This window comes from Gymnoscopelus microlampas, assembly GCF_963454915.1.
Source record: "Gymnoscopelus microlampas genome assembly, chromosome: 19".
In the NCBI taxonomy this organism is placed as follows: Eukaryota; Metazoa; Chordata; class Actinopteri; order Myctophiformes; family Myctophidae; genus Gymnoscopelus; species Gymnoscopelus microlampas.
In genome coordinates, this window is record NC_139956.1 from 28752241 (window position 1) to 28776625 (window position 24385).

Consider the following 24385-nt stretch of genomic DNA (forward strand, 5'->3'; position numbering starts at 1 on the left):
GCCGCCGACCCCCATGTTACGGCTCAGTCCTCCTCACCTTCACATTCACGGCTCCTCCCCTCTCTCTGACTACTCACTGGCTCAACTCAGCGCACCTGCTCTCCCTCACCAATCTCCACACCTGCCTTCCATTCTACAATCAACTGCTGCCACTATAGAGCGTCACAGTTCCCGCCCACTTCCTGGTGCCGGAAGTAAATACTCAATGCATTTTTCCCATTGACTTTTACAAAAATATTTATATAAATTAATTTAAGCCTAGAATCAAGCTATCCAGGATAGTGGTGAATCATGACCATAAAACGTTTGATTCTGTGAAAAAACGTTTTTGAAAACGGCAAAAAAAAGGGTATTTATTAAATATAGTATATCATATCATTAAATATAAAATAAAAAAAAATCACAGAAAAAAAGGTTTTATGGTCATGATTCACCGCTATCCTGGATAGCTTGATTCTAGGCTTAAATTGATTGATATAAATATTTTTGGAAAAGTCAATGGGAAAAATGCATCGAGTATTTACTTGCGGCACCAGGAAGTGGCGGAACTGCGATGCTCTATACAAGCCCAGTCTGCACTTCACTCCTCGCCAGAGCTTCACCAGTCTACCCGTACGGTAAAGTACAGGCCAGCCTACAGTAGTTTATTTACTCTAGTTGTAGTGCTCTCCAGTTTAGATTTACACAGCTACTTTAACAGCCTGTTTAACTTCATGCAGTTGCAGTGCCAGCTTTCTGTTGCTTTTTGCCCTGTGATTATTTCCACTGATCCTGTGTCTCCTCTCCTCTCCAGTACCCCGGATTCCAACGCTGAGTTGTGCCGACCTGCGGAGCCACCTATCCACACCAACTCCACTTTCCACCCAAAATTACTCTTTTCAATAAATACGCCCACGGGCTTCACCCTACCTACGTCTCCTCCTTGCTGTGCGCTTGGGTCACACACACTAGCCCTAACACCCCATCTCAAAATATTTTGTTCCAGAAGCAAAGATTTGAGTAAAACATTTTCGCTTTGATAGAATATATATTTAAAGATTTGCACAAATGTTCAAGATAAAAAAAGGAAATAGCTCGTCACAAAGCGCCGTGCTATGAACATATGCTATATGCTAAAGTATAAAATAATGCTTTTTAGCTAAAAATCTAAAATGACACAAATGCTTTACTGCATGGTATTATGCATAGATGATTCTCTCTTGCCTGTCTCAGGGCCATAGGCATATCAGTGTTCCCATCATTTTTTGTTTATTTATTTTTTCACCGGGATCATCAGGCAAAACAGATACAGATATTTAAGATACATAATAACACCTCTTGTATGTTCTGTTTAGCATGATGAAACTCATTGTTCTGACTAAAGTGATGTGACACACTAGATGTGCAAACAGGGGAAGGGAATCGATGTCATGAGAGTTTGGTGGTGCAAACAAATGTGCTTCTTTCTTTGGATAGCCTGTCTTAATGTTTCACAAGATGGTTGTTGCAGGTCCCTGCACTACAATACGTAACATAGGTTTGCACTATGACAGAAAAAAGATCACTGTGTTATGCAACACTCAATGGGACTGGTCTTCAAAATCGTAAATGCAGATTTGCCCGAAATGCCCCCTATACCCGCATATCTGTCTAAATACCTCCAAAAAGATAGTGACACCCACAGTCACGAAACTAGAGGGAGCGTAAACAACAATCTAGTACCACCCACCCATAAAACAAATATGGGCAAATTCTCCTTCTACAGCACGGCCACCAAGGTATGGAATAGTCTAACCCCATCCCTCAAAAAATGCAGTTCGCTGGGGTCATTTAAAGCAGTGTTGGAAAAAGTACAACATTTTTCTTGCTTAAGTAAAAGTATCAATACTGCAATGTAGAAATACTCTGGTCTACTGTTACATGTGTCGTATCTCGGGTCCTGTATGTACGAAATATGAACTATGAAGACTAAAACTACTTTTATTAATGCATTTCAATCAAGAAACCTTTAATGTGCTCCATGCGGGTATAGCATTAGGAGACCAGATGGTGGAGAACTAGAAAGTCACAAAACCAATTTGTTTAGATTAGACTGTGGCTTAGAGTAGATACGTTAATCAGTCCACACCCCTGCCTTTTGTTATAGAGCGGGCGTTTGCAGATTGAGGTGCGAACCCAGCCAAATTCTTTGTTCTCATTGAGTTGATTATAGTACTACTGTATTGTTATTATGCCATATGCTGACACTAATGCAGCTGTCCCTTCAAGCCAGCAAGCTGACAGAATCAGGTTAAAACGTACATAAGTAATCTTAAATGTCTTATTAGTCTCTTCTAAATTCACAGATAGATATGAATGAGTATTAGTAAAATGTAGCTGAGGGAGAAACCCTTTAGTGGGATAACATGATTATTCTGTGTTTAAGTCTGAGGTCTATGGCAACATCATTGATAAAAGTGGTCGTGACGCTTCTTCCTGAAGTGAGGAGCAGAGTTCTCCATGAATGGGAAACAGCTGGGGAAACTCAGGATTAAGTGATTAAGTAATTTCATTTGCCCAGATCATTCATATAAAGTCGGATATGTAAAATGTTTGGATGTATTCTGAAGCTAGTGATATGATATACAATAATGTCATAACCTGAGTTTATGTAATACCATAGTTTAATAGATAAGGAGATAAGGGAATAATGTCATGTGTTAAAATCTTCTGTAAGAAGACAGATGGGCGTTTCAAAAACAACGAACAGCTAGAATACAAGACAGTTCACCTCACTAACTAATTTTTCAAGACCAAAGGCCTGTCTATCTAGCTACTCTATCAAGTGGCAACCATCCCTTACCTGGTGTGTCTAACATTAATCCACCCACCTATGCGTATGTTAACCCATTAAGACCTAAGGGCCATTCTACAAATGTCTTCTAAATCGTAACAGTTTTTTTCATGTCAAGGACCCCAAACATATACGTATTTGGCCGCCGATCCCCCATCTAAAAATATTTTGTTCCAGGGACAAAGATTTGAGTTAAAAATAATATATTCAAAGATTTGCACAAATGTTCAAGATTTTTTCTAAAATAGCTGATCTGCAAGCTTTCCCGGTATTATGTATAGAGGATTCTCTCTTGCCTGTCTCAGGGCCATGGGCATATCGGTGTTCCTATCATTTTTTGTTTATTTATTTTTTCACCGGGATCATCAGGCAAAACAGATACAGATATTTAAGATACATAATAACACCTCTTGTATGTTCTGTTTAGCATGATGAAACTCATTGTTCTGACTAAAGTGATGTGACACACTAGATGTGCAAACGGGGGAAGGGAATCGATGTCATGAGAGTTTGGTGGTGCAAACAAATGTGCTTCTTTCTTTGGATAGCCTGTCTTAATGTTTCACAAGATGGTTGTTGCAGGTCCCTGCACTACAATACGTAACATAGGTTTGCACTATGACAGAAAAAAGATCACTGTGTTATGCAACACTCAATGGGACTGGTCTTCAAAATTGTAAATGCAGATTTGCCCGAAATGCCCCCTATACCCGCATATCTGTCTAAATACCTCCAAAAAGTTAGTGACACCCACAGTCACGAAACTAGAGGGTGCGTAAACAACAATCTGTTACCACACACCCATAAGACAAATATGGGCAAATTCTCCTTCTACAGCACGGCCACCAAGGTATGGAATAGTCTAACCCCATCCCTCAAAAAATGCAGTTCGCTGGGCTCATTTAAAACAGTGTTGGAGAAAGTACAACATTCTTCTTGCTTAAGTAAAAGTATCAATACTGCAATGTAGAAATACTCTGGTCTACTGTTACATGTGTCGTATCTCGGGTCCTGTATGTATGAAATATGAACTATGAAGACTAAAACTACTTTTATTAATGCATTTCAATCAAGAAACCTTTAATGTGCTCCATGCGGGTATAGCATTAGGAGAGCAGATGGTGGAGAACTAGAAAGTCACAAAACCAGTTTGTTTAGATAAGACTGTGGCTTAGGTGGGGTTGGCGAAAGGGCCTACTCTGTGTGGAGTTTGCATGTTCTCCCCGTGTCTCTCAGGGTAGTTAATACCCTCACAAAAACATGTAGTAATCCTGGTCGCTATACCGCCTCCCCCATGGCAGCCGGGGCGCCTGATGGAGGAGAAGGGAACTGGTTGGAATAACGTGTTCCTTCCACGCGCTACGTCCAACCAGGGAAACTCCCCCCTGTCAGGTGACAAGAAGGTCAGTTGGCTCTCATGCATTGAAGGAGGCATGAGCTCGGCCCTGACCTCCCTAGGCTGGTGAGGGGAGTGTAGCGCCCAGGATCACTTAGAAATTGGCACTGGGTGAAAAAATAAGGGTTAAAAAATCGCGGGATAAAAATTATTTAAAAAAAAAAGACTGTGGCTTAGAGTAGATACGTTAATCAGTTCACACCCCTGCCTTTTGTTTTAGAGCGGGCGTTTGCAGATTGAGGTGCGAACCCAAAACAGCGGACCCAGCCAAATTCTTTGTTCTCATTGAGTTGATTATAGTACTACTGTATTGTTATTATGCCATAGTGTCTGCTGACACTAATGCAGCTGTCCCTTCAAGCCAGCAAGCTGACAGAATCAGGTTAAAACATACATAAGTAATCTTAAATGTCTTAATAGTCTCTTCTAAATTCACAGATAGATATGAATGAGTATTAGTAAAATATAGCTGAGGGAGAAACGCTTCAGTGGGATAACATGATTATTCTGTGTTTAAGTCTGAGGTCTATGGCAACATCATTGATAAAAGTGGTCGTGACGCTTCTTCCTGAAGTGAGGAGCAGAGTTCTCCATGAATGGGAAACAGCTGGGGAAACTCAGGATTAAGTGATTAAGTAATTTCATTTGCCCAGATCATTCATACAAAGTCGGATATGTAAAATGTTTGGATGTATTCTGAAGCTAGTGATATGATATACAATAATGTCATAACCTGAGTTTATGTAATACCATAGTTTAATAGATAAGGAGATAAGGGAATAATGTCATGTGTTAAAATCTTCTGTAAGAAGACAGATGGGCGTTTCAAAAACAACGAACAGCTAGAATACAAGACAGTTCACCTGACTAATTGTTCAAAACCAAAGGCCTGTCTATCTAGCTACTCTATCAAGTGGCAAACATCCCTTACCTGGTGTGTCTAACATTAATCCACCCACCTATACGTATGTTAACCCATTAAGACCTGAGGGCCATTCTACAAATGTCTTCTAAATCGTAACAGTTTTTAAAAAAACCCATGTTGCTATATCAGTGATGCTCAAACTTTTTCATGTCAAGGACCCCAAACATATATGTATTTGGCCGCCGATTCCCCATCTAAAAATATTTTGTTCCAGGGACAAAGATTTGAGTTAAAAAGAATATATTCAAAGATTTGCACAAATGTTCAAGATTTTTTCAAAAATAGCTGATCTACAAGCTTTCCTGGTATTATGCATAGAGGATTCTCTCTTGCCTGTCTCAGGGCCATGGGCATATCGGTGTTCCTATCATTTTTTGTTTATTTATTTTTTCACCGGGATCATCAGGCAAAACAGATACAGATATTTAAGATACATAATAACGCCTGTTTTATGTTCTGTTTAGCATGATGAAACGCATCGTTTTGACTACAGTGACGTGACACACTAGATGTGCAAACAGGGGAAGGGAATCGATGTCATGAGAGTTTGGTGGTGCAAACAAATGTGCTTCTTTCTTCTGTCTTAATGTTTCACAAGATGGTTGTTGCAGGTCCCTGCACTACAATACGTAACCATACTGTAGGTTTGCACTATGACAGAAAAAAGATCACTGTATGCAACACTCATGACTTGTGTTGTTTGCACCTCCAAGACAATAGCAGAATCGGCCAAATACGTGAGTCTCAAAGCATGGCCTTGAGACGTTACTACCAGTGTTGGATGTCCCACTAGATTGTACGTAAAGGGATTCTAGGCAACTTCAGAGATCAAAAAAAGAAAAAAATGTTGTCAAACAGTTAGTACCGTTGACTGACAACCCCTTCAGCCAATCAGCAGTTCGTTCCCCTTCGGCCAATCAGCAGCTCATTTTCCCCAGCACCAGCCAATATGACGCAAGGGGACTTTTGAAGGGGCTATGCCGAAAATAGGTTGCTTTATTCGGATACATACGTGTCACTGCCCACCCCTGCCGGTTGTCTGAATTTTTATTTCTAAATAGGCTCTGTCATAATTAATTGACCACATATATGAAGTTAAACAATTAAATTCTACCCAAACGATATCTTAAAAGTAAATTCCGTGCCTCAAAAAATAAGTTTGAGAGCGTTTTAAAGTTTTAAAACCGAAACAAAAAACTGCCCGCCCGTTCCATTTTTGTTGGCTGCACTCGGTTCCATTCGGTTTCACTCGATTCAGTTCACACGGATGTGCACGGACGCGCACATGCACTTCATTTCATTTACGTCCCGGATACCCGGATGTCAAAACATAAACAGTATAGGGAAAATACGGATTTCAGAAAGAGGACTGTACGTTTCAATGCAGGAAAACACCCCAGCATCATTATATAGTGGCTGATATATATATATATATATATATATATATATATATATATATATAAATCTAGGCTTAAAGTTGCCTAGAATAGCTTTAAAACTGAATTTCATCTAAATAAATCAAATAAAGTCATGGAAAACAGTAATAATATATTACGGTCATAAAATCAATCATATAATACTTTCGTAAAAAAAGTAAGCTACTAACAAATATCATAGTATCCAGCAACAAACTATACAATGTCCAATAATAATAATAATAATTGTCATACAACAGTATTATGTAAATATAAGTCATAAGAAACCAAGAACATTATAACCAACAAAACCTCATAAAATTATTAATTTAAATTAAAAGTAAAGTCATACTATACAGACATAAAGAAATAATAACCAAAAATCTAACTACTACTTGTAAATCTTTTACCCTGAGTACTACAAATAGAATGCCCACATAAGACAGAAGACACTGCTTTACAGTGAGTTTGGTCTATACAGTATCAAGCTACACCGCAAAGCCAGCCACTATACATTGCATATTGCTATTTATATTTCTAGGGTCTCCATCAAGCAGGACAGCTTTGCCACCTCAAGGGTGCTCTGAGCAGTGGTGGAAAAAGTACTCAATGTTGTTATCCTTAAAGTACCAAAAGTAAAAGTACTCATTATGCATATTGTCCCATTTCACAGGTCTCAAATGGATACAAATCTTTTGAAAATAGCCGATCTACGAGCTCATAACATGTGAGCTTGTAGATAGGCTATTTTCAAATAGCCAATAGCCTAAGTTTAAATAGGTGGTTAATGTTTTGTGTCATAATAATCTAAATCTACAAAGTAACTAAAGTTTTCAAATAATTGTAGTGGAGTAAAAAATGTAATATTAACTTTTGATATGTAGTGGAGTAGAAGTAAAAGTAAGTATTGCAATTTGGAAATACTCCAGTAAAGTAAAAGTACCTCAAAACTTTACTTAAATATACGGTACTTGAGTAAATGTACTTAATTACTTTCCACCACTGGCTCTGACTCCATCAGGTTGAGTTCTTTCTAAGCAATACAAAAACACATGAACCCTAACATCCCTATTCTGGGGGGCGACCATTCGATGAAAATGGAAGATCTACAAGCTCACAACACGTCCCAGTGCAGCGTGTTGTGGTGGGAATAGATTTAACTTCTTCATGTTGTCTTCTCTTCACCACGTTTTAATGACATCTTCATTCACCATCCTGGAATAAAACAACAGCATACAATGTCAAGAAGAAAGAAAGATAAGATATTACAGTCTGGTAATACTGAAGTGGAAGTCACAGCACAAAGGTGAAGCACATAAAGTATGACGTAGTGTTTCTGTGGCTGTTCCCAACAGTTTCTATCAGCTGGGTTGCTCAATATTGATTCATTTCACGTCTACAACAGTGTTATGTTAGTGCTTCATAATAACCACCACACAAAAGTGTTTTAACAACAAGGTAACACCGTCTTTATTCTCAAAACTCCTTCACTGCTTAACTAACAGCATCCTATAGTGGCTGGATGGCCTATTATAGAATCTTACCAAGCCAAGGGCTGATCCTGGTTTGACCTCAGAGTAAATGGTGTCTTCAGTTTTCTCTGGAGCTGGTGATTCAGGGAATGGAAAATAGTTCACAGAAAATATTAGCATAAATTATAAGCAGTGCATTTTGACAGTATGTTTATTCTCAGTATGATTACTCATCTTCTGCTTTTAACCATACAAGGCTGTAGTAGGCCTACATGTCTGTCTTTTCAGAACTAGCTGTGTTTTCTTATTATGTTTCACTGGAACAGATGCATTATTGAGGAACAAATCCTAGAATATTGTGTATTGACATGGTTTAGGTAGATATGCATTTCACCTACCTTTCTTTTTCTTTGCTTGGCCTTTTATACACTTTTATTTATGTTTAGCTATAGCTAGATAATGTTAAGTAGTTACCTATACAAATTATTGTACATTGTTAGGAAGACAACGGCTTGTCATAGGCATAGCACATGGTTTATGTGATGGACTGTGTGTGATAGTTAGTGCATGAGTGACAACATAGAACACACACAAACACACTCATACGCAACCAATGTGGGCTGATTGAGTTTAAACAGCCAGCATACAGTTCATAACCGCCACCATGTTTTTGGTTTACTCACCTTTCTTTTTCTTGACCATATTTTTTATTTCAATCTGTGAATATGTCACATCACTGGACTCAGCTGCAGGCTCATCTGAAAGAAAAACATTGTTTGTTTGATTGATAGATTGATTCATTGATTGATTGATTCAAGTACCATTCTCAGAAATGTCTGTTGGGTTATTGATCAGCTGTTATTTGATTGATTGGTTGTGATTGGATTAAAATCTGACCATGCTGAAGTGGGGAGTGTCCATCTTCTGGATTTCCTCTGTGGTTGGTCCTCTGGTCTGACGGTGTCCTGATTCGTTCCCTGGGACTTCACAGATCTATTTCAAGATAACATATTTAATAGCAAACAGAATCTTCATGGTCATGTTTTATGACGAGACAGACAGGGCCGATATAGTTGGTTAGTTAATGTTGTTTTTAATTTTGTTAGTCAATAATTTAGCCCTATGACTAATTCCCAGATCATGAGCACAGATGATACAAAGCGAGTGAGCCAACAGCATGCGATGCGACACAGGTAGTGTTTTAACTCGTGAATAACTAGAATGTGATTATACTATCTGTAGAGAATTGACAATAAACTAATAAGATTCTTCATATGGGACAGTTCTAGAAACAGAGAGTTGTACGTACCTGACACAACATGAATCTGTAATTTAAAAAAGAGGAAAATATGTTGCTGTTTTAGGCTAAAAAACTGTTATTTGCTCTTCAGTGTCACAACATACTTTTGTTTTGTTTTGTTATATCACTATTTCAGTGGTTCTGACCTTTGGATGTTCTGTATCGACACAGCAGGAGCAGAAGGATGATCAGTAGAATCACAACCAGAAATCCCACAATCAGCCCCACTACAAGTGGAGAAATCTGTTCCACAGGTCCAGACCATAGACTGTATAAATGATGCTATGTTAAATACTTTAGCTGGGGACCCCCTGGAACCTCCCCAAGGACCTGTGGGGGTTCCCGGACCCCACTTTGACCCCACTTTGAGCACCACTGATATACAGTATAGTGTCTGCGTGCTATGAATGATTTTAAAACATAATGACAGTGATGAAAATATATGATGATATGACTTATCTGATACAATCAAAGTGATTTTATTACTTTGTTTTAGAACCTGCAGATCCTTTCTGAGAACACCAGTACACTGGTATTCACCACTGTAGCCTGCTGGTTGTCTTAATACAAATGTATTCTGAACTTCGTATTCGCCAAATCGAATACCATCTTTGTCAAATGCGTACAACCAGTCAGTTTCCTCTCCTTCTCTCATTAGTCCAGTTCTATATGTCCAAAAAAGAAGGTTCGTTCAAATTTTCGGGGGATTAGGAAAACTATACATTTTTGGAATCTTCAGAGTATAACAAATCAGAAAATCCATGATTCCATTTGCGCAGAAGCCAATATGGTGGCCATCTTGGATTTTGAAAAATGGCAACCTTTGAATATTCGTTTTTCAATATCTCGACTTCTAGATTACATAGGATCTGGATTCTAGTGGCTATAAGTCTACATTTTTAGGGTCAGGAAATCCAATGGTGATAATAAAAAACATTTACAAATGATCAATGGCACAGATTTGGGTCATAATCCTTGATTTCTGGGGGAAAATTTAAAAATGTAATATTCGTTTTTCCACTATTTTGACTTCTAGATTACATAGGATCATGATTCAAGTGGTTAAATCTACATTTTTCAGGAAATCCAATGGTGCTAATTAAAATCAGTGATCAATAGCACATATTTACATAACAATCTAGAATTGTAATATATGATTATCTGAAGAGACAGATAGATGATTTCTCTCATTGACACAAGGTTGCGTCATTTATTTACACAAACACAAACTAGACCAGTCTATACTGTACATCATCCTCACTATCATCATCAGCTGGCCGTCCTTGTCCTTGTAGTAGCCATTGTTGAGTGGGTCAAGGAACTCCTGCTGACAATGTGTGCCTGACTCCACACTCTGGCCTGGATATGGACTCTTAGGACATACTGCTTGAGAGCACCAAGAGTGGGTGGAAGCTTGTCCCCTTCTGCCATGTGTTTGCAGAATAGATGCCATCTCAGCTCAGGGATTTTTTTGATTTTTGATTTTGATCCCCTTTGGTAAGTATGCAGTGCATACAAACTTAGTTACTGCAGTTAGTAGATCAGAATCAGAATCAGAATCACTTTATTGCCAAATGTATCACAAGGACACACAGGAATTTGTTGTGGTGTAGCACAGCTCAACGGATAGAAAAACAGACAGCACAACAAGACAACATACTCAGGATATGATACAATTCTAAAAACTACAGTGAACATTTCTAAAAGGCCAAATAGAGGCTTAAAACAGCATAAAAAATAAACTTAAAAACAGCACAATATAGAGCTCATGACTTCTTATTAAGAAGAGAAATACCCCTTACGGAAAAAACTGTTCTGGTGACGAGTAGTCGTAGTCTGACACATCACTGGTTTGAGAAAGCATCTTCAGAGCCTCGAGGACATCATCACCAGCTTTGAGGTAGCTGTTCCACCAGGTAGGTTTGCCTATCCTAGACAATCTCCCAGTGTTGTCTGCTCCTGTAAAGGCATGAAATGCCGGGCAAAGCTTTTGCTCGATCTGCACCCAGAATTTTCCATATTGGTGCCACTTCCAAAATCCCAGAAGACTGTCAAGATACATTGGCTAATGACAGCAATGATGATAGTCAGTGATATTCTGCAAACACAAGGTAGAAGGGGACAAGCTTCCACCCACCCTTGGTGCTCTCAAGCAGCATGTCCTAAGAGTCCACATTGCTCAGCAGGAGTTCCTTGACCCACTCAACAATGGCTACTACAAGGACAAGGACGGCCAGCTGAAACCAGTTACAACTGAGTCCCTCCCAGCACCAGAGGCAATCATTGAGATGGTCAGATGTCACTGTAAAGCAGACTGTTCTTCACTTAGATGTTCGTGCAGATCAGTGGGGCTACCCTGTACAGAGCTATGTCAGTGTACTGCTGACTGCCAAAATGATGAAGACTGTCAAGATACATTGGCTAGTGACAGCAATGATGATAGTGAGGATGATGATACATTGGCTAGTGACAGCAATGATGATAGTGAGGATGATGTATAGACTGGTCTAGTTTGTGTTTGTGTAAATAAATGACGCAACCTTGTGTCAATGATAGAAATCATCTGTCTCTGTCTCTTCAGATAATCATATATTACAATTCTAGATTGTTATGTAAATATGTGCTATTGATCACTGATTTTAATTAGCACCATTGGATTTCTTGAAAAATGTCGATTTAACCACTTGAATCATGATCCTATTTAATCTAGAAGTCAAAATAGTGGAAAAACGAATATTACATTTTTCATTTTTTCCCCCAAAATCAAGGATTATGACCCAAATCTGTGCCATTGATCATTTGTAAATGTTGTTAATTAGCACCATTGGTTTTCCTGACCCTAAAAATGTAGATTTAGCCACTAGAATCCAGATCCTATGTAATCTAGAAGTCGAGATATTGAAAAACGAATATTCAAAGGTCGCCATTTTTCAAAATGCTTCTGCGCAAATGGAATCATGGATTTTCTGATTTGTTATACTCTGAAGATTCCAAAAATGTATAGTTTTCCTAATCCCCCGAAAATTTTAACGAAATTACATATAGAACTGGACTACATGTCACATATGAATGTAACAGACTCTCCAGTAAATATCGGGGACCATTTGGGCTCCAGGCTCAGAACAGCTTCTAGTCTCTCTACACAAACACATAAAACACAAACACACAAGAAGAATAAAACCAAATGCTACAAACAACCTCATCTGTCACTAAACCAGAGTAATAAGCAAGTTGAGTAGATGCATATTAGTTAACTGACTATATGTAATATGTTATAATAGAGGATGAAGTATGTGATAATGTGAGTATAGTTTAAATAAGAGCTTGACTGAGTGAATAAAGAGAATATATATAAATCTTTACCTTGACTGTGTCCACAGGAGAGGAAGCTACTCACTGAAAGATATTTGATGAGAGACAATATAAAGTTAAGCATAAATATCAGTATGTCTTTCTGCTTTTATTTGTGTGTGGACAGAGGTTTGAAGAAAACAGTGAAACCCTGTCATAAGGTATGATGTATACAAGCTTCATATCTTAGGCTGCATACTAACAATAGTTTCGGCTTGATGTAAAAGAATGCATTTAAAAACGCATTTTTGCATTAATATTAAAATTCCAGCTTCTAGACATCATCAATATTGATTTAGCTATTGTGTAAAATTAAACAAAATACAAGGTTTTATGGTATACAACAGATATGAGTGGGCACTAAAGGCCATCTCTGTATTGTAGGTTGCATCATCAGTGTTTGTACTTTGGTCTTTTAATGTGTTTGTTATTGCTAATAGCAAATCAAAATATTGCTGAAATTATAAATCTACAGCAAGGTGAAAAGCATTGGTCAAGATTCTATGTAAAAAAACAACTACTACATTGATTCCCTTGACATTTGAGTGTATTCAAACTCAGCAGCTTAAAGGGATAGTTCACCCCCAAAATGACTTTTTTCCTATCGATTAGTCACCCTATGGAGACATTATTTAGTTTTTGTCGCATTCCTAAGCCAATAATTTGATAACGGGCTTCCCGCTGCCAACCAGTCCACTGGTCATCGAATTATTGGCTTAGGAATTGGACAAAAAATAAAAATATCCATGAATTCAAGTCTCCATGGGGTGACTAATCGATAGAAAAACATATTTTTTGGGGTGAGCTATCCTTTTAACAAAAAATAATTACAGTAGAGCCATGTATTCCTTCATTGCAATTGTTCAAATACTAGAAACTAGTTCAATAGACCTACTAGTAGGGGTGTGCCAATATATCGTCCCGCGATATATCGCGATACGTTTTCGCGACGATATGTATCGTTTTGGGGAAAAAAAAATATCGTTTTTGAATTTTTTTTTTTTTTTTTTTTTTTTTTTTTACAATCATAATAATCAGGCATGCAAACGGCCCCGAAGTGAAAAGAGTGACAACATGTTTTTTTTTCGGGTCAGGTGTCATACTATTTGGATTCAAAACGGCTATTGTAGCTGAAAAGCTACAAGTTTGCATGTCTGAATAATGCAAAAACAGAATTATTTGTTTGCATTTTCTTTTTTTCTCCTCCATATATTTTCATAATAAAAAAAGTGCGTATCGTATCGTATCGAAATCGTATCGAAGTTGTGAGCCAAATATCGTATCGTATCGTTTCGTGAAATTAGTGTATCGGCACACCCCTACCTACTAGTAATAATAGTAGTGATATACTCACATAGGAGCACAAAGGGAAAGGTGAGACCCATCTTCTCCTGAGTTGAACGGCTTCATGGCTGTTTATGAATACTCGCTACTACCATATATAGACACATCAGAGTGGGTCAATGCAGTGAAGAAACTATAATAACCAAAGACCACAAACGGGTGAAGTATCACAACATTGAGGAAGACAGACGTCTCACTACAACCACAGTGCTGTGCATCTCATCACTTTTTGAAACAGGAAACATGTTTGTCTTCTTTTGCTTCCCTATACAAACCTATAGTATTATTCTATTAACAACAAGAGCAGAGCAATCAAGTGGAAAGTGTCTTTCTTCTGAGTGGTGGAGTGATGTAGAACAGTACAAAGACATTAGACTTGCTACTGTATGTGGTTATTACCACGGCTCTCAACCAATCAGATTGTGTCTTTTCTACCCACTGTATAAATAACAATAATAATAATATATTAAAGCTGTAACTTGTAACTTCCCTCTAATACGCTGGATTTGAACCCGGTTTCCTGCGCAAGTGCTGACATTTTTACCATTGAGCTAATAGAGCCTGCCTGCTTGCTCAGGGGAGACATGGAATCTTGACCATCAGGTAAAATTTTGTGTCAGATCCTGAGACATGACCTTTGACACGATCTATTAGAAGAGTAGGGAGACAAAATACAACCACATCATTTACATAAGTTATTTTGTATTAAAAAACTCTAACATACAGATTGGAAAAGATTACATTTTATTCATTAATTTCTTTTTTTACATAGTGCCGCTTTAAGGCCACCATAAGACAAAACTAAATATTGTTCATCATGAATTTATTTAAAACTTAACTGCAATGTACACTCTATCATAATACTGTACAAACAGTAAATAATGTTCACTGTTTGTTTTTGTCGATAAGATAATGATATCCTAAGACACATCACAATTTTTAACAGTTGGACCTGTGTGATCTAAATGCTCGGAGGAAGTCTCTTTGCTGAAACACATACATATACATGTACAATATACAAGCTAAACATGGCATTATATTTGTTTGAGATAAATGAAAGTATTTTCAAACAGCAGGGCAAAATCTGTACAGACATTCTAAGGGTTGAATATCTAAAACAAAAGACTTAAATATATATCATTTTAAACTATTTTCATTCATTAAAATGTAATAAAACTATAGTCTGTAAAACACAAACCATAAAATATACAGTAAACGTATCATGTAAATATCTTAACACCTACAAAGATTGAATTAACATAATAAAAAATCACAATTGTCAAAAAGTATATTTTGTATACTACACAAGTTCATGTGCTCGAATGAGGAGTAAAATAGGTGTCAGCATTGTGTGAATGCACATACTGTATGTGGTTGAGTGCATGTGCATGTTTGCACACGCATGTATACGGTAGTACATCTGAATATGCATTTGAACCTCATAGATAAATCGATTGACACTTCAAAAATACATTATAGTTTTAAACTACTTCTCACATCAATCCAAACTTTGACTTTGTGTGCGTGCGATGCGGGTATGTGAGAGAAGAGAACATGGCTCTTACATGTAGATTGCTCCGTAAATGTTACCCTGCATTTATTGGTGAAAATCCATTTGTATTGTTATGTATCCCTGCATTACTGCTGAAGATCCATTGACTTCATCCACGTGTCATGTTGGGTTGTCCTACACCACTGTATCTAAGGAGTTTAAACAAAGTTACAGTGTACATTTAAAACAGGAACTCTGTCAGTGAACATTATGCTGTATAATATTGTATCTACTGCTTTCCCTTAACTGTGGAATATGAAGAAATGTATTCACATCTCATTCAGTTGTGAGTGGTGTCATTCATTAAAGTTACATTTTCATTCCATCTCAACAGATCACAGATATCTTTGCTCACTGGAATTTCCCTCGACATCCATTACATTCTGAACTCTGGTCCTACTAATGAGAGTCTGATGTTAACAATATGGTATGAGAACTTATAGCTCAATTTAACTTTGGTAGAGATTTAGGTTGTGTCACTTTTGTTTTTCTCCCACCCATTTACCATGATAAATTATATTGATAAAGATATTATGCAGCATGCACAACAACAAACAGTGACTTTGCCACAGTTATTCCTCCTATGAAAATGATAGAAGAAAATTGAGCAGATTTTTCTTTCTTCATTCCATAAATACTGCAGGGTGGTTGTATGCCTCATCCTTATCAGACATCCATGTCTGTCCAGACTCGTATAGTATATCGTTGCTGTCGGGCAGAAATCTCTTATCTCCATATTTTAACTTTTTTTGTCAATTAACGCCCTACTTGATCATTCCACAGTATCACACAAAATAATCAAAAGTAGAAGATTTGCCAGCTCGAAACGCGGCGCGAAGACACTTTTGATTTTTTTGAATGCTAATCCTGAAAAGTTTTGGACATATAAGGTTTCCACCGGACAAAGTTGGTACGTACGTACGTTTTCCCAATGTTAATATTCCACAATAAAACCAAATTAAATAATTTATCTGAACCTTGAAAGTATATTGTAGGGGGAGAGCCGGGACAATTGTAACGCGTCATGGTTGCAACATGCATGTTTTCTCTTGATTGGTCAATGCCACCATGATGGCCGCGTTTCCCAAACGAATTTGAGCTCCTGCGTAGCCTAGAAGCTGCGTAGGTGCCTCCACGCAGCTGCGTAGTAGCAACCCCGCTGCGCACTATCTTCGTTAGTAGCAGCTGTGTGTGCCCAACGTCTCATCTAAATTGGCTTCAGGAGACACCATCGTCGTAGGTTCCGTTACGTCTGTGCTAAAACTACATTCGTGAGACAGCATGCACGTAAAGAGCTCCTGTACGTAGCCTACGTCAACTACGTATAGTGCTGTCCTACTATAGTTTAAACACCCTTTGCATACATATATATATATATATACAGAATTTTGCAAATATACTAAGATAAAGTCGCACCTTTATCTAACTTACCTTTATATGTATTGGACACATATGTTTGTTTAGGTACATTCTGTAATGTATTAAAATGCATTTTAAGGTGACATTTCAATGATCTTAAATGAACACGGCGGCCATTGTTCGCCGTTCAAAAAATTTCAGAGGATAGAGGGGGCGTCCCCCTGCATGATTGACAGCTTTTAGCACCAATGGGGGGAATTTACTTTAGGAAAGTTTAGGAATATATATATATATATATATATATATATATATATATATATATATATATATAGATACAGATATATATAGATATATAGATATATATATAACGGCGCGTAACGGGCGACGCCTCACCAAAAAAACAGACATATATACAACAAACACACTGCGACATGCCGTGTTGACAGCTTGCAGATCTGTTATTTTGGGGCGAGCGGCTGTTAGGAGGAACAGCTGCGCTGTGTAGCCCCCACACTCAAATTAGCGAGAAGTGGCGTGCAAAAGACCTAATTATCGGGCTCGGTCTTACTGGCATGACTGGTAACGCGTTGGGCTGGCGAGTGGGAACTTCGGGTTCGATCCCAACTCACTGCTTCCACTACATATGCATGAACCCGGCGTTGATAAATTATAACATGATCCGATAAAAATGCTGTCGGTGACAGAGCCAATTGTCAGATGTCCTGAAGTAGTCCACTGTAAATACAACGTTTGAATGATATATTTATGCATTAAATTACATCTACAAGCTTATGAGTCGTTGTGAGCTTGTAGATCTGCTATTTTCAAAAGTTTTTTTAACCATTCACAGCTGTCACTTTGTGAAAGGAACTGGGGACTTTCATCATAACGTTTAACTATAAAACGTCGAAATTAAGGAAACATATTTAGCTCAGCATCATTTAGTTAACTTGGCACATGCTTCATATTTTTATCAGATGATCAGATCAGAGATCATCCGTGACAATTTGTAAACTTCGGGTTCATGCATAGAGGACGAAGTAGCGCAGCCGCTGGCCCTACCCAAAAAACAGATCTGCAAGCTGTCGACGCGGCATGTCGCAGTGCGTTGACGTCTGTCTTTTTTTTTTTTGAGCAGGCATCGCACGTTATGCAGCGGCCCGGCCGTAATTTATATATCTAAAAATGACGGCCGTATATGTGTGTGTGTGTGTGTGTGTGTGTGTGTGTGTGTGTCAGTCTTTTCATAGATCTATTTCGCTACGATGGGTGTTACAAGCGGCCCAGGGCGCTCGTTACAAAATGCTTCGTAGGACAGTACTCCCCGCCTACTGTAGGCGGGGAGTATGCTGCGCGCATTCTGTCTCACGAATGTACTTTTACCACACACGTAGCCAGTTTAGATGGCACGCAGGGGCACAACCACCTGCTACTAATGAGGGTAGAGCGTAGGTTTGGCCGAGTCCCAGCTGTGTAGGAGACGCTTGCGCAAGCTGCGTACGGCCACGCATGACCTGAAATCTACGTGCCTGCTATGGTACTGCGAAGCATGTGACGACACACGTTAGACCCGTCGTAGGACCTGCGACGATGCTCTACGCACGAGCTCTTTGGGAAACGCGGCCAATGTCATCACGTCAGTATGTGACCAGTGCCGTAATGAACGCGCCCAGGAAGTAAATAGTATTTTCATCCAGGCTAGAGAGAGTTATCGCAGAAAAACTGATTTATCTCAAGGTAAGTAACATTTTTCACCTTGAGTATCTTTGGTCTACAAATCTTACCTTTAATGTTGCTGAGCGAAAATCCACATGGTTGTCTGCATCTGTTCTTCACTAGTTTACATAGTGTTAACATGCTATATAGCATAACAAAATTTAAACTAATGTGAACTAACGTGCATATATGCACATTAGTTCTGTTCTGTAAACAAAGCCAAAGCAGTGGCGCGCAGAGCGGTCCAATTGTAACACACATATTTTTAGGTGTAATCAATACATTTCCCCATGGAATTCACTGAAATTGCCATCCGGTAATATTTAATAAAATCCTTATGTTTGATACATTATCTTATCACATCCTTGGTATGAAAACAATGCATAACAGTTGCTTTAAATAAATATAATTGATTTAAGCTGAAAACGATTTGTTTAATGCTGTTTTTTAGCAGTGTTACATTAGTAACTCATGCTGTTACAATTAGTCTCATATGCTCTTAAAATGTAACATCAGAACAGCGTCCACTTTCGGTTTAATAACTCACAACCTGTTTTATCAATTGAAAAACTTTATGTGGTTTATGATAGCGGACATGTGTAGGTCCTTTGTTTGAAAATATTACATAATTATGTAGGTAAAAAGATCGCTGAGTAAAAGAGTGAAAAGTGAAAAACGCTACAACCTTGGCGGTCCTCCCTACCATTTTCATAGTCGTCAGAGTGATCGATTACTCCATAGACGCTTGTGTCACCTAAAGGTAAACAAAGGTACACATTAATGTGGTGCTTATTGTTGTTATTTCACACATGCCTTCAATTTAGTAAATTATTCTGCTATTTATAAAAAAAAAAGGAATTGACAGATATTAATATACTTCCAAAAAGCACATTCATTGTTTAATGAATTAAGCTTGAAGTTGTAAATTAATTCATATTTAAATTAGAACGAGTTGTTCTTGTCAGAAGTGTCCTTGACCAACATGATTGGTTTAAAAAACTGACCGTGCTGCAGTGGGCAGTACAGATCATCAGGAGCCCCACTTTGATTGGTCCCCTCGTCTCCAGCGGAGCCCTGATTGATTTCCTGAGACTGAACTGGTCTGTAATTCAAATATATATTTAGCAGAAATGCATTAGAAATATTTTGAAATACTATGTATTAAGTAGGAATGTATTGCCGACATTTTTATTAAAAGACAGAGTAATGCTGTACTTACGTGACATAACAGGGATCTGTAGAAAGAAAGAAAAAAGAAAGAAAGAAAAATAGAATTGTGAAAATAAATCTTTGAACATTTAAATTGCTCTGCCATGGAAATCATTAGTATAATTTAAGGAGAGTTGCACAGCGATTGTAATCTAGATCAGAGGTTCGCAAAGTCCTTCATGTCAAGGACCCCTAAATAAATATGCATTTGGCCATGGATCCCCATCTGAAGCCAGGGACCCCCATACATGATTTTTTTGGGTTAAAATATTCAAAAAATGTCACGAGAAAAATCGTGAAGAATCGTGCCAATATTTGGAAGTCACATCGTGGTAAGGTAGCCTAACTATACCCAACCACAATGTACTAAAGTTTAATTGTGCTTTAAAGATCCAGTGCTGAAAATCTCATTTTTTTACATTATTTTCTTTTACGACAACCCTTGGGGGCGTTTTTTCTTCTTTTTTCTAAAATAGCAGATCTACAAGCTTACAACTGCATTGTGAGCTTTCTGCCCGACCATTCACAACTGAATGAGATGTGAATACATTTCTTCATATTCCGCAGTTAAGGAAAAGCAGTGGATATTTGACTGAACCTTGAAAGTAGCCTATATACTGTACCATTTTCATAGTCCTCAGAGTGATTGATTACTCCATAGACATTTGTGTCACCTAAAGGTAAATAAAAGTAAGCATTAATGTGATGCTCATTGATATTTCACACACGGTTTCAATTTAGTTAATTATTCTGCTATTTATAAAAAAGGGGAAAAACAAACAGACAGGTGATAATACTTCCAAAAAGGACATTCATTGTTTAATGAATTGGTATTTATTCTTATTTGAAGTTGTAAATTAACATTTGTCATTGTCAGAAGGACTTTTCAGAATTGTCCTTGACCACCACGATTGGTTCAAAAACTGACCGTGCTGCAGTGGGCAGTACACATCATCAGGAGCCCCACTTTGATTGGTCCCCTGGTTTCCAACAGAGCCCTGGTGGTTTACCTGAGACTGAACTGGTCTGTAATTAAAGGATATATATATAGAGATCTTTTGAAATCTATAGAAATGTATTAAGTAGGAATGTATTGCTGTCATGCTTATTAATAGACAGAGGAATACTGTACTTACCGGACACAACATGGGTCTAAAGAAAGAAAGAAAGAAAGAAAGAAAGAAAGAAAGAAAGAAAGAAACCATAAATCTTTGAACATTTAAATTGTTATACCATGGAAATCAACAGTATCATTTAGGTGGAGTAGCTCATGATTGTAATAGATGTAATCTGTCTAATGTAGGAGTTCTCACCTTTGGATGTTCTGTATCGACACAGCAGGAGCAGAAGGATGGTCAGTAGAATCCCAACCAGAAATCCCACAATCAGCCCCACTACAAGTGGAGAAATCTGTTCCACAGATCCAGGCACTGAAGGTTTCGCAGATCTTGTCACTGAACGTTGAGTAGATCTTGCAGGGGCGTAGCCACGGGTGGGCATAGGTAGGCCTGGGCCCACCCACCTGGCTGTTGTGCCCACCCAAAAAAAAAAAGAAGAAAACATTTTTTCTGCTTGTGAACTGTGCCTGTGCTCTGTGAGTGGAGGCGGACAGCCGCGGACTGCGGACGCGCGGAGGAGGCGGACAACGGGGCATTATTTGCGACCTGTCAATGTTTTCATGAAAATTAAGGCAAAAATAACAATTAAATAACATAATAAACCCGCAAAAGACCCGCAAATTGCGCAAAAAAGTAAGATTTTAACCGATAATAACCGAAAAAAAATCGCGCGCACATGGCACTCAAGCACGCGCGCTGCGCGCGCGTGCTTGAGTGCCCACCCACAAATCCCCATGCCCAGCTGCTGCCAGCTTTCTGGCTACGCCACTGAGATCTTGTCACTGAACTTTGAGTAGATCTTGTCACTGAACTTTGAGTAGATCTTGTCTCTGAACGTTGAGTAGATCTTGTCACTGAAGGTTGAGGCACTATGACACAGTATGATGGCAATGAAAATAGTAGGGATGTCCGATATTATCGGCCTCCCGATATTATCGGCCGATATTAGCATAAAAATTGATATCGGGAAAATATCGGTATCGGTTTTTCCTTTGCTTTTTTTTTTTTGCTTTATAAATAAGTTACAGGAGTTCTTACTGTATATGGTGTGTGTGATATGAAATTTAAGCTTACCCTAATCACAATAATCCCCGCATATATCGGTATCGGTTGATATCGGTATCGGTAATTAAGAGTTGGACAATATCGGTATATCGGTTATCGGTAAAAAAGCCAATATCGGACAACCCTAGAAAATAGCATTTGAAATACATAGATTAGACTATAGCATTTAGGCTAGACACACACACACACACACACACACACACACACACACACACACACACACACACACACACACACACACACACACACACACACACACACACACACACACACACACACACACACATTTATTTCAAAAAGTACTCACCAATTGTGTCTATTGTGACTGGCACTTCATCACTTAGTTCAGTGTAGTAATCCGGTTCTCCTCTAATTCCTATGCACCTGTAGACTCCTCCTTCTGACACACTGATTGATCCATTAAATTGGTGAACGTCATCTTGCATGATCAGTGAGGGTGTGTATTGTTGGTACTGGGCGTATGTGTATTGCCATTTCCAGCCATATGAACCATCCACAGAGCAGCTCAGTGTAAACCTGCCCCCTACAGGTAGGTCTGTTTGGTAAGCTTTCAGTGTGGCCTTTGGTTTATGATCTGTTGATCAGATTAGGAAGAAAAACTCTAAACTTGAACATCCACTTCCGGAGAAAATATGTGGAATACAGTAGCTGAAAACTGAGGAAATGTCCTGAAATGAACATAGATCACATAAATAGATAGAAGATAAAATGATTCATTATGTGACAGAATGTTCATTTGTTCAAGTTCAGGAATGTTCATGAATTATTTACGTAAACACATTTAGGTAGTTTAAGTATGTAAATGTCAATGCAATATCTCTCACCATCTTTAATATATATCCTGGTGATTTGTGTATGGAAAAAATGAATGATGTATTGGAAATGCCCACCACTTATTGTCAAGTCCTGTTTCCCAGGATATTTGGCTCTTTATGGGTATAAAATCATATTTAAAAGGTTCATATTGCTATGGATGATGTTACATTATGGCATTGATGAAAAACATGACTTACCTGATACAATCAAGGTGACTTTATTACTTTGTCTTGTAACCTGGGGATTGTTTATGAGAGAACCAACACACTGGTATTCACCGCTGTAGGCTGGCACTAGTTGCAATATAAATATATTCAGACCATTGTAAGGGAATAATGGACGAGCATCTTTGTCAAGTTTGTAATCCCAGTCAGTCTTCTGTCCTTCTCTCATGTCACATATGAATGTAACAGACTCTCTAGTAAACATCTGGGATGAGTTGGGCTCCAGGCTCAGAACAGCTGATGGTCTCTCTACACGAACACATAAAACACAAACACTCAAGTAGAATAAAAACAAATGAATACAAACTGACATGTGTGTCACTAAATCACAGTAACAAGCAAGTTGAGTAGATTCACATCACAGTAAACTGACAGAAATATGTAATAATTGAAGGGACAAAGTACTGTGTGTGACAGGTTGAAATATGATCTTGACTGAATGAAGAGTTTAGATAAAATCAGTCTTCACCTTGACTGTGTCCATAGGAGAGGAAGCTACTCAGCACTGAAAAATATTTGATGAGAAAATGTCAAGTTAAGCATAATCTGCATTTCATTATTTCTCATTATTACACGGCTTGGTTGAATGCTCGATTCTGATTGGTCAGTCATCGGTCATTATTTCTGGATAATGACCGATGATAATGACCGGTGAGACCGACGAGGAAACTGTGTAATCAGAGACTCAGAACACCTGCTCATATCAACCTGAGCTGCTTGATTTTATGCTTTATCCAACATTGACAGCCATGTAAACAAACAACCAATGTCATTTACAACTAAACGTTGCTCTCAAGAATGTTTTTGAAAACATTTGAAGTGAGAAATAGACGATGCAATAACCGAAAAGTCATTCTATTTGATCCACTGCACTTCCTTGTTTATCGTGGCACAACAACGGGGGAATACCAAAACGCTCGCCCCAAAACATAGTCGCCCCGGGGCAAATCCGGCGGTATTACAGGCAAATCGGCAGTAAATAGAATGGGGGGCGAGTGTGTTTTGGGGCGAGTTTTTTTCCATTTCGTCATTTGTTTTTGCGAGGCGAACTTGTCCGCCCAGCCCAATACTTATGGAATACTTTCATTGCCGTAAGCAAGGAAATACTTCGTTTTGTTGTTACTTTTGGGTAAACGTATTTATGTATTTATTAAGTAGCCGTGTAATAAGCGGGATAATGCATGGGGAGGTAGTCATTATTGAAATTTAAAGCCCTGTCGGGCTTTAAATTTCAATAATGACTACCTCCCCATGCATTATCCCTTGCTTAACACAACACCAACAGACAAA

At 38.3% G+C, this 24385-nt stretch overlaps 2 protein-coding genes across 7 annotated transcripts in view; both read right to left on the reverse strand.

The window, feature by feature from the left end:
* The window catches only part of LOC311035272 (uncharacterized protein), a 57473-nt gene that overhangs the window by 10143 nt on the left and 22945 nt on the right, over positions 1-24385 (reverse strand). For 2 of the 6 annotated variants that reach the window (XR_014599682.1, XR_014599683.1), the window contains exon 12: positions 7529-7763. The exons of 2 other annotated variants lie outside the window; for them this stretch is intronic. Coding sequence is in view for 2 of the 4 variants with exons in the window: in XM_084043380.1 (XP_083899506.1) it covers positions 15703-15716; positions 19346-19396; positions 20780-20877 (163 nt within the window). In the remaining 2 variants the exon portion in view is untranslated. Of the gene's footprint in view, positions 1-7528; positions 7764-14818; positions 15717-19345; positions 19397-20779; positions 20878-24385 lie in introns of those variants that run through there. 2 more of the 6 variants (XM_084043380.1, XM_084043381.1) reach the window with 2 other exon arrangements.
* LOC311035092 (uncharacterized protein) overlaps positions 21106-24385 on the reverse strand; it is a gene marked incomplete at its 3' end in the record, with an annotated part of 5782 nt that continues 2502 nt past the window's right edge. The window contains exons 2-6 of the mRNA XM_084043173.1: positions 23565-23600; positions 23069-23344; positions 22342-22629; positions 21692-21838; positions 21106-21245 (exon numbers count right to left, since the gene is read on the reverse strand). Coding sequence (XP_083899299.1) covers positions 21106-21245; positions 21692-21838; positions 22342-22629; positions 23069-23344; positions 23565-23600 — 887 coding nt within the window. The remainder of the gene's footprint in view (positions 21246-21691; positions 21839-22341; positions 22630-23068; positions 23345-23564; positions 23601-24385) is intronic.